At 39.7% G+C, this 14,977-nt stretch overlaps 1 protein-coding gene across 1 annotated transcript; it reads left to right on the top strand.

Annotated features, from left to right (window-relative positions):
• The first annotated feature begins 8,755 nt into the window (after positions 1 to 8,755).
• Positions 8,756 to 14,371, top strand: LOC112326928 (uncharacterized). Its single transcript, XM_052453656.1, has 4 exons — positions 8,756 to 9,434; positions 9,633 to 9,895; positions 10,037 to 10,644; positions 11,053 to 14,371. The coding sequence occupies exons 1-4, from the start codon at positions 8,756 to 8,758 to the stop codon at positions 14,369 to 14,371; spliced, it is 4,869 nt and encodes a 1,622-aa protein (XP_052309616.1).
• The last annotated feature ends 606 nt before the right edge of the window (positions 14,372 to 14,977 follow it).

The raw sequence follows: 14,977 nt of genomic DNA, 5'->3' as shown, positions 1-14,977 counted from the left end.
AAAATTAAAATTATATATATATATAAAAAAAAAAAAAAAAAAACTTAGAGCGTGTTTGTCAGTATGGCTGTGGATGTTTTTCAAATAATTTTTCGTATCAAAATACATGTCAATAATATTTTTTTATTTTTTAAAAATTATTTTTGACATCAGCACATCAAAACGATCCAAAACATATAAACTATATTAAATTTTAATAAAAAAAAATTCAAATTTTTTAGGAATACAAGTTGAACCATGTTCCCAAACATTTCCGCAGTGATACACTGTGAACTATAAGAAAATTTTCGGTTTTTTTATTTCGACCCTTCATTTTATTTTATTTAGTTCTTTGATGTGGGATTAGTTTTAGTGATTCTTTATTCTGAATAACAATTTCATGAGCTGTAATAAAAACTACATACGTGATACTCTCATTACCTCTGCAAATTCTTTTAGGGCCTGTTTGTTTCTGCGTTTTAAAAGCGCTTTTGACAAAATTTGAAAATTTTTTATTTTTTTATTAACTTGAAATTAATATGTTTTTAGTATTTTCAAATCATTTTGATGTACTGATGTCAAAAATGATTTTTAAAAAATAAAAAAACATCATTGGCATGCATTTTGGCACGAAAAGCTATTTGAAAAGCAACCGCAACCACACTGCCAAACAAACCTTTAGTAGATGAAACAGCAGGTATAGATACCGACAACAATAGAGGTGTTTAAAAAAATCGAGGTATTTGTAATAATTATAATATAGATATTTAGAACTTGTTTGTTTTTGTGTTTTGAAAATTTTTTATTGTTTTTTTTATTTCAATTTAATATTTTTTTGGTATTTTTAGATCATTTTAATATACTGATATTAAAAATAATTTTAAAAAAATTAAAAAATATATATATATTATTTTGATGCATTTCTGAGTGAAAAGTACTTTGAAAAACAACCACAACCACACTTCTAAACAGACTATAAAAAACCGAGGTATTTATAATAATTATATTATTCAACTCACTCAACCCGTTAAAATTAATTAATTTTAATACTAAAAATAATAATGGGTTAAAAAACAAAATTAGATATCATAAAAAAGGTGGTGTGTCTTTTAAATCTGTCTACCTCGACACAACTCTTCTGCTCAGTAAAAAAATATAATAAAAAAATAAAAACCTAAAGCATCTATATACAATTGTCAAGAAGTTATGTAGTTCGGCAAGATGTATTTTTTTATTATTATTAACTCAGATATTCATGTTAGTTTGCGCGAAACATAATTAATTTTATAGGCTCTGAAATTAACAAAAATATATTCTTATAACATCTATTCTTGTATATAAATACAATGAGCTTGAGATGATATCCTTTGAGCTTCACAAGCATTTTTATATTTATTACTCTAAAATGCATCTTTTTGATTTAGTTGTTTCCAGAATCAACGAATGGAGTGCGGACATCAAATTATTCGATTGTCCATGTAATCGACCCAAACATGTCTGAATTCTAGAATGAAGAGACAGTTGGAGTGAAAATTATGTGATAGCTCAGTATCTCGCTGTTCTTCGTGAATTGCAAGCTAGTTGGACTCTCGGTGACTATTAGACCAATAGGTGTGTTGTAACCCATTTTTGGGTCCCCACAAAATATATATAAAAATATGTATATAGCCAAAGGAGGTTAAGAAAAAATAACAGAAGGCAGAAGCGCTCAGAAAATGGTTGGAAAATCGATCAATAAGGTTAAAAATACAAAGATTGGATTTTTGACAGTATGTTCTTGAAGGAGGAGAGCCCTGTTGAGAAGGAAAATTTGAAATTTGAGGAGAAAAGCCCAAATTTGGATGTTTATGGACTTAATTTGATTTTTAAATGAATTTATAGGGGATTTGATTGCAAGAAAAATTGATTTTTAAGTCAATTTGGGCTTTAATTAGAAGAAATTTAAGTTCTAGGGCCAAAATATATTTTTTAGGAATTTATTAGGTCAAATCAGGGGCCTAATTGCATAAATATTGAAGTTTAAGGGCCAATTAGGGACTTAATTGAGAAAATCCGAAATCAGGGACCAAATTGGAAGAGGCGCGTAAATGGAGGGGCTGGAATTAATTGATTCAGGGGCCTAATTGAAGAAATTAGAAGTTTTTTGATCAATTAAGGGCTCAATTGCATAAATCAGAGACCAAGGACTAAAGTGAAAAACGCGGCCAACAAGAGGGATGGAGACCGAAATTGGCAGGGATGCAATTGAAGAAAGAAAAGATGATTGAGGGCTGATTTGAAATTTGGCGCGTTTTGGCGCCACATTTAAATGAAACGGCGCGTTTTCTCCAAAACGACGCCGTTTCATACATTCAAAAACAAAAAAAAAAAAAAGGGAAAGAGCAGAACGGTGTCGTTTTGAACCGACACTGTTCATCTTCTTCCCCCGATCACGCAGCGGGGAAGAAGGAGAAAGGGAAGCTTTAATTTGAATTTTGCCGGCCACTCTCTCGCCTGGAGCCCACCGACCGGACACAATGGCCGACCATCCACCGCGCACCACCCACCGAACCTCGGCAGCCGCGCCCAATGGCCGACCAGCCGGCTACTCCCCCATGAGAGCTGTAAAAAACAGCATCCTTGGCCTCTATAAATAGAGGCCAAGAACGCTGAGGAAAAGGGGGGAAGAGGGGAGGAGAAAAAGAAAGAAAACGAAGGGAAGAGAAGAGAGATCGGGAAGAAGGAGAAAAAACAAAAACAGAGGAGAGAGAGAGGAAGAACCGACAGAAGAGAGAAACCGAGAGGAGAGAAAAACAGAAAAAAAACAGAGGAAAGAAAAACAGACTGAGAGAAGAGAGGGAGGGGAAGAAAAAGAGAAGACCGAAACATAGAAAAAAAGGAAAACGGACGTCCGGAACAGCTGCAGCGCCGCCTGGAACCGCCGCCCGTGGGCTACGCCTCCGCCACAGCGCCGCCAGAAACGCAGCAAGCCGCTGCCTCCACCGCGCCAGGTAACCCTTTCTCCCTCTCCTCTGCTGGCGTTTCTTTATTTCCTTCTCTGCATGCAGAACGAATAGCGTTCTGCATGCAGGGGCGGGGGGAAATTAATTCCCCTCGCCCGTTTTGTTGCTGGGCCAGGCGGGTCCCGGCCCAGCCCAGTCTTCTGGGCCGGGTCTGGCCCAGAAGAGATTTTTTGTTTGGGCCGAGATCGGCCCAGTGCTTTTTTGGGCCGATATCGGCCCAGTGCTTTTTTGGGCCGAGATCGGCCCAGTGCGTTTTTGGCCGAGATCGGCCCAGTATATTTTTGGGCCGACCCCGGCCCATCATGGTCTTGGGCTGAGTCCGGCCCAGTGGTTTGGGCCGGCCCAGCCCGATTTAATATTATTATATATATATATATTATATTTTGTATTTTTTTTATATATATATATATATATATGAAAAAAAATTATAAAAATTTGCAAAAAATTATAGAAAAATATATGTGATTTTGTTGTAATATTATTACTGTATTTTGATTAATATTGGTTGGTATTTTACACTGTAAAGATACAAAATCCGGTATTAAAATACCCGGTTTTCATCAAAACATCAAAGATTTTCAAAACAAAAATGTCTTTTGCTTTCAAAAAATTTTCTAAAAATATCTTTGAAATATTGTTGATTTTTTAGGCATTTATTTTATCAAAGTGAATTAATATTTGGTTGTATTTTTTACAAACCCAGTATTAAAATACCCGATTTGCGTCAAAGCGTACAAAAATACATATTTTTAAAAAATGTTTTGTTTTAAAATACGGCCTAGTCTCTCCAATATATATATAAATATTGTAACATCATATTTTCACGCAACAAAGAAAATTTCAAAACAATATATGTATTAGAATGCATTTTTGGCTTTAATAACCAGTTTATTCAAGCCATGAGAACTAGGCCAATATTTCAAAAATTCTAAATAATCTTTTTGTCTTTGGGATTACTAATTTATACGTAAAACATATTCTTGATTTTACAAATATGTTTTTTTTTTTAGACATTAGAACGGTTAGGCTTTACCCGATAAGATAAGGACCTCCTTATTGAGGAGGACTTTTCTTGAACCATAGATGGACTAACAACTAGGAAACACATGAAAACACCTTAAATTTTATCAGACAATAAAACGTTGCAGCTTACCTTAGGTAGGGCGTATTTGGGGTGCTAATACCTTCCCTTTACGCAACCAGTCCCCGTACCCGATCTCTGAGACCAGTTAGGGTTCCTAGTGACCAAAATACTAGGTGGCGACTCCCACACCATTTTTCACTGCTAAGAGACAACGAATTCCTTGTCTCCCCCACATTAACCAGATATATATATCCCCCCATCCCCCATTACATATTACATTTTTTGTGGGTGGACGATCGCCGCGACGTCGCTCACGTGCGACAGAATGGCGACTCCACTGGGGACCTTGTGGACTAAGCTTCGTTTTTGTCTGATTTGTTTTTATTTTTGTATGTTTATTATTAATATGCCTTTCCTTTTGTTATCTGCTTATACGCTTTAGATATTTTTACACATATTGTTCATGCATTTGTATAGAACTGTCTCATACATCTTATAGAACTGTCACATGCATCACATACTTTGATTATTGAGAGCACACACAAACTTTAAGTTAAGTGGGGAACTAGCAGCTTACCTTACGACTGTTAGTCAAGGTTTAAGTTTGTGTAAACCCCAACTCTTCGCTGAGTGCTTAGACTGGTAATAGTTGGTACATGTGACCATCTCATTGCCTACAAGCCCCCATATTGCCTCCACGAGGGCAATCACTGGGACAGCAAGAGACCCTTTTTAGAGACTGAATAGCCAACCTACCCTCGTCAAACACAAAAGATTTAGAACCGGCTATAGGGTGTATAAAATACATTTTTGCATAACACAACCTAAACCATAAAACATTTGGTTTTCAGGTCTTTTGAAACGATAAGATGTCCATCATTACCAAATTTACTACTGTGGAATATGGGCAGAATTCTGAATTGTCACAACTATCAGAGGGAGATTGCTCTAGATATGATGCAAGGAAGCTTCCAGTAGTCAAAGACCTAAATTGCGTAGGATATGAGATGAAGAGAATATTGGGCTATAGTCAGAATATTGATGAGGCGGCATTCTTCGGGAAGTATGGGCGGTTATTGGAAATTGCAAAGATAGGAGTATTGAACCCAGCAATTAAAGCCTTAATTAACTTTTGGGATCCCGATTACAGATGCTTTTCCTTTGGAAATGTGGATTTGTGTCCCACTATAGAGGAATATGGAATGTTGATGGAGTTTCCCAAACACTTGCACCAGGTTTATTTTCCTTTGAGAAACGACAAGGTGATTCCTGAGTTGGCAAAATTATTGAAGATTCCACATCTGAGCAGATTTTTAGAAAAGAATGGCAGCGGTTTAAAGTGGAAGTTTTTGGAAGCTGAATTAGAAAAGAAAAGGGAGCAATACGTCTCAGTGCTAGAAAGAGACAGGTTAATCGCTTTGGGGATCTATGGTCTCGTGTTATTTCCAAGCTTAAAAGGGGTTATAAGTCTAGAAGCTGCTGCTGCATTCGTGGAATATGAAAATACTCATGTCAACCCTACAACTGCCATATTAGCTGAGACCTTGCTGACCCTTAACCATTTTAGAAAAACAGGGAAAGGCGCAGTAAGATGTTGTACTCAGTTATTATACATCTGGATGGTAAGCCATGTTGAAACCAAGAAGCCGATCTTTAATAATTTTTGGTGGTTTAACCAAAAACCTTTGAAGATAGTAGAGGAAGAAGAATGGGGAATCCTAGGTGATCAAGGTTGGATGAAAAAACTGCAAGAGTTACCTAGTAGCAACTTTAGTTGGAAGGCCCCTTGGGTTAAATCAGTGGATGTCATAGTAAGTTGTGGACAAAAATGCTGGGTACCTTTAATTGGGATCACAGGTTATGTCAGCTATGCTCCGGCTCTGGTGATAAGACAATTAGGTGGCATACAACACATCCCGAGAACTGTGGGACTTGCTGAATTTTCCGGATTTTTCAAGGATCAATCCGCGCGAGAAGTCCTTGAAACCATCAAACAAGATTGGAGCCATTTAACTCTAATTCAGAAGGAGTCAGAAAGTTTGAGAGACCCTAGCTCAAGCGAGGGATATGAAAAGTGGAGGAATTTGACCCCGATTGCCGCTCCGAAAAAGCCATGTTCTGAAGATGGGCCTTCACGAATGGAAGAAGGGTCATTGAAAAGAAAAAAGGTCAGTAATGAGGAAGACCTTATGGAGCAAATAGAAAGGCTACAAAAAGAATTGGGAAAGAGTAAGGGAGATAAAGCAGCATTAGAAAGGATGATGATGGAAGGAGATAAAAGCAGAGTGTTTCTAAATGAACAGCTCGAATCTAAAGAAGCGAAAATAGGGATGTTGGAGCTGCAATTGAGCAAAGGAAAGGCTGTAATAGAGGAGTCTGAGAAAGAAAGAGGAAGACTGATTTTGGATTTTATGCAAAGCAGCTCTGAGTTGGAAGCATTAAAAGCCGACTTCGATGGCTATCAAGAGAATGTTGAGTACAATCAGGACAAATTCTTGCATGTTAAAGCAGAGTTGTTAGACCGAATTGAGAAGTATGATGAGTTAAACAAGAAATATATGATGATAGAAAGTCGGCTAACTGAATTACAAGAGTTCGAAAGAAAGGGGAATGAAGAGGAGGTTTTGAAGGCAGATTTGGCAGCTAAGAAAATTGAAATTAGAATGTTGAAGGTGAAGTTTGACAAAGAACGAGAAAAGGTGAAACAGTTGACCAACAGGTTGGAAGTTTCAGAAAAACATAAAGAACAGATCGACACCAACAACAATACTTTGAATCGGAACAACATGGTGCTTATAGAGAAGATGGCCAAGGTAGATGAGCAAATGGACGAAGCTGCCATTCACGCACGAATTATTAGAGCCAATGCTCGAAGGGTGGGAAGGGACATCTTTCGTTATCGACAAAGCTTGGCTGAGACAGATGCCTTTTTAGAGAAAATTGAGAATCGAGGCCTCGCTTTCCTACCAGTGGCTAGAGATATGGATGAAGAAGAAGATTGATGTATTTATCTTTTTATTATTTTGTACCCTCTCTTCAAGAGATGTATTAGCCAATATTAATGAAAAGGGGCTTTGACCCATCTTTTATAAATATAAGCCTACCAAAGCAGCAGCTTGAGCACAACTACTCCTGATAAAGAACGTGACAAAAAGAGTCCATGCCCATTACACAAGAGGAATGTTGGCCATCGATCGTTTTTTTTTTAAAAAAAAAACAAGTTTCTAAGAGTATTCATGCATTGTTTCTTTATCACACATTCATTTACATTTTTTTCATGCATCCCAGACCGTGAAACATAGGTCCCACATCCAAAATCCACAACACCCGGTCTCGAGCGAGAATGGAGAACGAAGAAAGAGCTCACTTAGAGTCACATTATCAGACCGAGTTGGAGTCTGTAAAGAATGAAGTTTCTCGGCTAACCGACTTACTTGAACAGCTTCTAAGGGCTAAGAATGGGGAGGGAACATCAGCACGACAGCTTGAAGGAGCGCCAGCAGTTCACATTCCTCAAGCATCTCAAAACCAGGGGGCAAACTCGGCCAATGAACAACAGTTTGTGCCTATTACTCCTATCCTACCACCTCATACTCCAGTCACTGTTGACCTAACAACGGAGGGAGTCCCGGATAATAGGTCTCCCAGTTTGATAGACCAAGACAAGCTGTTTGCTCTGGAAGAAAGATTAAGGGCAGTTGAGGGTAATGACTGGTTTGACCCTATGCGAGCAGCCGAAGTATGTTTGGTACCAAACATCGTGGTACCAAAAGATTTTCGCATACCAGAGTTCATTAAGTATACCGGTTTGGAATGCCCAAACACTCACCTTCGATCCTACTGCAACAAAATGGCGGAAGTAATCCGTGATGATAAAATGCTAATTTATTTCTTTCAAGATAGCCTAGCAGGATCCGCTTTAAGCTGGTACATGAGGTTAGACAGCATCAGGATCAAGAGCTGGAGAGACTTGGTGGAGGCTTTCCTCAAACAGTACAAGTTTAACATGGAAATCGCTCCTGATCGAACAAGTTTAATGGCAATGGAGAAAAGAAGCCAGGAGTCAGTAAGGGCTTATGCGCAAAGATGGAGGGATGAGGCAATGCATGTCCAACCCCCTTTGATAGAAACGGAGATGGTGAGCTTGTTTGCTAATACCTTCAAAGCACCTTATTATGAGCACCTAATGGGTAGCTCCTCTCAACATTTCTATGATGCGGTACGCATAGCTGAAAGGATAGAACAGGGGATCAAAGCTGGGCGAATAGCAATGCCAGTGGAAAAGAAGGGCTTTATTGGAAGAAAGAGAGAAGGCGATGTTAACAATTTGGAGGACGGGTATAAGGGAAAGAAAGTAGATTCCCACAATCCACAAGTACCAACCTCTCAATTCTCACGCATAAACTTTAACCAATCTTTTTCGCCTAATCGAACAAATAACCAATCAAACTACCAAAATCACTACCAAAGACCCCATACGAGATACCCTTCGGAACAACTACCACCGCTACCCATGCCTTTGAAGGACATGTACGCTAAACTGTTGAGCATTGGGCACATAGCTCCTATCCCTACACTACCATTACAACCACCATTCCCAATTTGGTACAAGCCCGAGTTAACTTGTGAGTACCATGCGGGTAATCCTGGGCATGGGATTGAAACCTGTTACGCTTTCAAGAAAAGATTGATGGAGCTTATTAAGATAGGATGGGTATCCTTTGAAGACAAGCCCAATGTTAATTCAAACCCGTTGCCTAAACATGCCTCAAGTAGTAGTGGAATAGGCATGATAGAAGTTGGAAATCAATGCAAGGTGTTGAAGGTGTCTATGGAAAAGATGTACTACATGTTAGTACGATCAAGATTTCTAGAGGCAAATATGGAAGGCCATTCGGAGGGAGGTAGTTATTGTGAGTTCCATGGAAGAGATGGACACTATATTGAGGATTGCATCGAGTTTTGCGAAAAGATTGCAAAAATGTTAAAAATGGGGCAATTAAGAATTGAACCCATGGAGAACAGGGGTGAGGTGAGTATGATAGAAGATCAGATGGAGATGACAGGAGTATGCAGGGTCCAACAAACAGCTAATGGTCCCCCAAGGCTAATCTTGGTTAAACCATCCTACACAAAAGGGAATCACAATGCCATGCCTTATAATTATGGTTATGCCTCCAACGTTCAAGCTCCTCTTCCTTTGTTCCAGACTGAGATAAGTGGGTTGACCAGGAGTGGTCGTTGCTTTACTTCCGAGGAGTTGAGGAAGGAAAAGGGTAAAGAAGTGGTAGATCTTGACAAAGCACTAGAAGTTAATAAGCCAGTAACAGAAGAGGAGTCGAATGAATTCCTGAAGTTGATCAAGCATAGTGAATATTGCATAGTTGATCAACTAAAGAAGACTCCAGCTAGGATCTCCCTTATGTCCTTGATACTCAGCTCTGAGCCGCATCGAAACGCCTTGCAAAAGGTATTGAATGAGGCATATGTACCCCAAGACATTGAGCATAAAACCATGGAGCATCTAGTGGGAAGGATCCATGCAACTAATTACCTGTACTTCACAGCTGATGAGCTTGATGCTGAAGGTACCGGACATAACAAGCCTTTATACATTACGGTTAGGTGCAAGGACTGCCTCATAGGAAAAGTACTCATTGATAACGGATCGGCCCTTAATGTGTTGCCAAAGCACATGTTGGAAGAAATGCCGATCGATGAATCCCATATAAAGCCAAGTACTATGATGGCCAGAGCATATGATGGCTCACCTAGGCCAATAATTGGGACTCTAGAAGTGGAGCTATATGTGGGACCACAAATGTTCCTAGTAACACTTCAAGTTATGGATATCCATCCTTCCTATAGTATGTTGTTAGGAAGACCTTGGATTCATGCAGCGGGGGCAGTAGCTTCGTCATTGCACCAATGCCTGAAGTATATCATGAATGGGATGTTGGTAACTGTCAAGGCTGAGGAGACAGTATCCATGATAAAGAATGTGGCTGTGCCTTTTATCGAAGCGAATGATTGCAAGGGTAACAATATCCATGCCTTTGAGATTGTGAACACCGACTGGGTGCCGGAGAATACAGTGCTAAGAAGGCCAAGGATCTCAGAAGCAGCAAGGATGGCAAGTCTATGCCTTTTGAACCGCGGGATCCCAGTTCAGTATAACTTTATTATCAGGATACCAGAAGGGGTTAATCTGGCAAGGATGAAAAGTGCTGCTCAAAGATTTGGGTTAGGATACCAACCTAACCAAGAAGATTATCGGTGGGCTGCTGGTCGGAGAAGGGCAAGAAGGATGGCTAGAATTAAAGGAAGAGAGCCTGATGAAGAAAAGCTAGAAATCCCTCCCCTTAGCGTGTCATTCTCAAAAGCTGCATACATAATGCAACATGATAAAGAAGCCGAAAGCCTCGATCAAGAGCTGTCAAACCTGAGCATAAATGCCTTGGGGGAAAACAAGGTGGAAGGAGATGACATGAAGACAGTAGCAAGAAAGGGAGATGAAGCGCTCCCACAACTGACGGTCTACACCATAGAAGAAGTCTCCGCCAAGACCTTTGTGCGCAAGTTGGCTCAAGACGAGAAGTTTCAGAATTGGGTGACCCAAGAAGCTCCAGTGGTTTTCAAAATGTAAACCAATTTTGTTTGTCTTAACATGCTTTTGTCATTGCTTTGTTTGGTTTTCATTTATTTTCGCTAGTCGACAATCAAGGCTCAATTGTCGGTTAGATTTTATGTTTGTCATGGAGCCCACTTTTTCTTTAAATAAATTGTGAGATCATGCGCTTTTCACAAATTGCCTTCTTTTTTTATGCATTTACACCAAACACTTCCCGCTTTCAGGATTCCTGAAAGCGGATCTCCTACAACATCACATATATTTAGCATCAAGAATAAATGGCCAAACTTGAACGAGCATGTGGTAGCTATGGAAGAAGAAGAATGGGATGAAAGCAATATTAGTGAATTCACCAGGCTAGTAGAACAACAGGAACAGACTTGGAAGCCTATCGCCGAGGAACTCGAAACCATCAATGTGGGTAGTGATCAGCTCAAGAAAGAGTTGAAAATAGGTACCTTAGTTACTTCTGAACAAAGGACAAAAATGATCGCCCTGTTACAAGAATATGCAGATGTCTTTGCTTGGTCTTATGAAGATATGCCTGGTTTGGATACAAATATTGTAGTACACAAGATACCGTTGGAAGAAGGCTGTAAGCCAATCAAGCAGAAGCTGAGGAGGGCCCACCCGGATGTCTGGATCAAGGTCAAGGCAGAACTCGAGAAGCAATGGGATGCTGGCTTTCTAGAAGTAGTTAGATATCCACATTGGGTATCTAACATTGTTGTGGTACCTAAGAAGGAGGGGAAGATTAGAGTATGCGTGGATTTTCGGAATTTGAATAAAGCTAGCCCCAAGGATGATTTTCCTTTACCACACATAGATGTTTTAGTGGACAATGCAGCCCGGAGTTCCACATATTCCTTTATGGATGGTTTTTCGGGATACAACCAGATAAAAATGGCTCCGGAGGATAAGGCGAAAACAACTTTTGTCACACCGTGGGGGACATTCTGCTATAAGGTCATGCCATTTGGATTGAAGAATGCAGGAGCAACCTATCAAAGAGCAATGGTGACTTTGTTCCACGACATGATGCACAAGGAAATTGAGGTGTATGTAGACGACATGATTGCCAAGTCTAAAAGAGGAGAGGATCATGTTGAAGTTTTGAGGAAGTTGTTTGAGAGATTGAGGAAGTATGAATTAAGGCTCAATCCTGCCAAATGTTCATTTGGAGTTAAATCGGGTAAGCTGTTAGGATTTGTGGTAAGTGATAGAGGTATAGAGGTGGATCCAGATAAAGTAAGGGCCATCCAAGCTATGTCATCCCCTAAGACGGAGAAGGAAGTAAGAGGATTCTTGGGAAGGATAAACTACATTGCTCGGTTCATAGCTCAGTTAACAACGACGTGTGAACCAATATTCCGACTACTAAGGAAAAAGAATCCTGGAACCTGGAATGAGGAGTGTGAGGAGGCATTCAATAAAATCAAGCATTATTTGCAAAATCCACCTTTACTGGTCCCTCCGGTATCGGGAAAACCTCTAGTATTGTATCTAACAGTGACTGAAGCAGCTATGGGATGTGTATTGGGTCAGCATGATGAAACCGGAAGGAAGGAAAGAGCTATTTATTACTTAAGTAAGAAATTCACTGAATGTGAGTCTAGATACACGGAGATAGAAAGGCTTTGTTGTGCGTTGGTGTGGGCAGCAAAGAGGTTGCGGCATTATATGTTATACTATACCACTTGGTTGATTTCAAAAGTGGATCCTCTGAGGTACATTTGTAACAAGCCATTTCTCTCAAGTCGAATTGCAAGGTGGCAAGTTCTATTAGCAGAATATGACATAGTATACATGACAAGGAAAGCTGTAAAAGGAAGTGCAATCGCGGACCATCTGGCCGATAATGCTGTTGAAGATTACGAACCTTTGGATTTTGACTTCCCTGATGAAGATATATTGTCAATAGAGAAAGAAGAAGAGAAGACAGATTGGTGGACGATGTTTTTTGACGGTGCAGTGAATGTATATGGTAACGGGGCCGGTGCGGTAATAATCTCTCCAGATAAGAAACAGTATCCAGTTTCGGTTAAACTACATTTCGAGTGCACCAACAACACAGCTGAGTATGAAGCTTGTATCCTCGGGTTAGAAGCGGCATTAGAGTTGAAGATAAAGAAGTTAGATGTATATGGAGATTCAATGTTGATTATCTGTCAGGTTAAAGGGGAATGGCAGACTAAGGAGGAAAAGTTAAGGCCGTACCAAGAATACCTATCCACGCTAGCAAAGGAATTTGAAGAAATTAGATTCACCCATCTGGGAAGGGAGGGGAATCATTTTGCGGATGCTTTGGCCACACTAGCTGCTATGACTACCATTGATCTCAAGTGCAAAGTACAACCGGTCCACATTGACATTAGAAATGACCCAGCTCATTGTTGCTTAGTTGAAGGAGAGATAGACGGACAACCTTGGTATTATGATATCAAGAACCTTGTGCAAAATCAGGAATATCCAGTGGGATCCTCCAAAACGGATAAGAAAACCTTGAGAAGGTTGGCTACAGACTTTTATTTAGATGGAGAGATTCTGTACAAAAGATCATTTGATGGAACCTTGCTAAGGTGTTTGAATGAGGCAGATGCTAGAAAGGCATTACGGGAGGTCCATGAGGGGATTTGCTCAACCCATGCTAGCGGGCATATGATAGCAAGGAAAATCCAAAGGGCCGGTTATTTTTGGATGACACTAGAGAAAGACTGTATCGACTATGTCAGGAAATGTCATAAATGTCAAGTTTACAGTGACAAGGTCAATATGCCACCAGCTCCTCTATTTAATCTGATATCTCCTTGGCCATTTGCAATGTGGGGAATCGACGTGATCGGACCTGTTAACCCAAAAGCTAGCAACGGTCATAGATTCATCCTTGTGGCTATTGACTACTTCACCAAATGGGTGGAAGCTAATTCGTATGCCCATGTAACACAGAAGGTAGTGAAGAGGTTCATAGAAAAGGATTTGATTTGTCGATATGGTCCTCCGGAAAAGATAGTGACAGATAATGCACAGAATTTCAATGGCAAAATAATAGTGGAGCTGTGTACTAAATGGAAAATCAAGCATTCGAATTCCTCACCATACCGACCAAAAATGAATGGCGCAGTAGAAGCCGCCAACAAGAACATCAAGAAGATTATTCAGAAAATGGTAGTCACATACAGAGATTGGCATGAGATGTTGTCATTCGCTCTTCACGCATACCGCACTACAGTTAGGACCTCGACGGGAACAACTCCATATTCGTTGGTGTACGGTATGGAAGCAGTGATGCCTTTGGAAGTAGAAATCCCGTCGTTAAGAGTATTGATGGACTCCGAATTAGAAGAGGCCGAGTGGGCCAAAGTGAGATATGAGCAACTGAACCTGATCAGTGAAAAGAGGATGGCTGCAATATGTCATCACCAACTGTACCAGAAACGAATGGCCAAGGCATATGATAAGAAGGTTAGACCGCGGTTATTTCAAGAAGGGGATCTAGTATTGAAGAAAATATTGTCACTACCTGGAGACGATCAAAGCAAATGGGCACCGAATTACGAAGGTCCTTACATAGTTAAGAAGGCATTCTCAGGAGGAGCACTGAAGTTGGCTAGAATGGATGGAGAAGACCTAGCTCGACCTGTGAATTCTGACTCTGTAAAAAGATATTATGCTTGATGTAGGCTCCTAAATCAATAAAGCAAAGTTTGGCCATTGACTTCTTTCTCTTTTGCATTGATCTCACAACAGTCATTTTTGCATGAATCCCAACAGTGCATGTCTTGTGTTATCTCATTTAAAAAAGTTTAGCATCGGCTGAACGAATTTCTTCTCTCTATAAAAGCCTAGACTAGAATCACACCCCTACACTGGGGGCAATAAGAGATATTTTCATGTACGAAAGCCTATAAATTTTAAAAAAAACCAAGCTAAAACATTTGACAAAAGCATGACAAAGAGGCAATGACAAGTCATACATTTTGAAAAAAGACTATTTGAAGAAAGTCAGAGATTTCTTCTCCAAGAATATGATCGGAGGCAACACGAGAGAGGAATCCAGCATACGACTTCAAAAGCAAGCTCATGTTAAGAGGGAGTCTCATGAACTCGAAGAAGATGATGGGGCCTATGTTTCAAAACCAGGTACGAATGCATGCATGGCATCTAATCATAAATCATTGCATATATGTTTTTTTTGGGATCGTTACAGGAGGAGATCTTAATACATTCCAACAAAATTGAAGACGAAGAAAAAAATCATTGAGTTGGTTCTAAAACAACAAG

The sequence above is a fragment of the Populus trichocarpa genome, chromosome 6 (assembly GCF_000002775.5).
Source record: "Populus trichocarpa isolate Nisqually-1 chromosome 6, P.trichocarpa_v4.1, whole genome shotgun sequence".
Taxonomy (NCBI): Eukaryota; Viridiplantae; Streptophyta; class Magnoliopsida; order Malpighiales; family Salicaceae; genus Populus; species Populus trichocarpa.
This window is presented reverse-complemented; position numbering and strand designations above follow the sequence as displayed.

Excerpts from the sequence above, each read along its gene's own strand:
- LOC112326928 (XM_052453656.1), top strand. The coding sequence starts at position 8,756 with ATGGAGCTTATTAAGATAGGATGGGTATCCTTTGAAGACAAGCCCAAT. Across the intron at positions 9,896-10,036 it reads TGGGACCACAAATGTTCCTA|GCTGAGGAGACAGTATCCAT; the intron begins GTAACACTTCAA and ends GTAACTGTCAAG. Across the intron at positions 10,645-11,052 it reads GCCAAGACCTTTGTGCGCAA|GCTAGTAGAACAACAGGAAC; the intron begins GTTGGCTCAAGA and ends TGAATTCACCAG.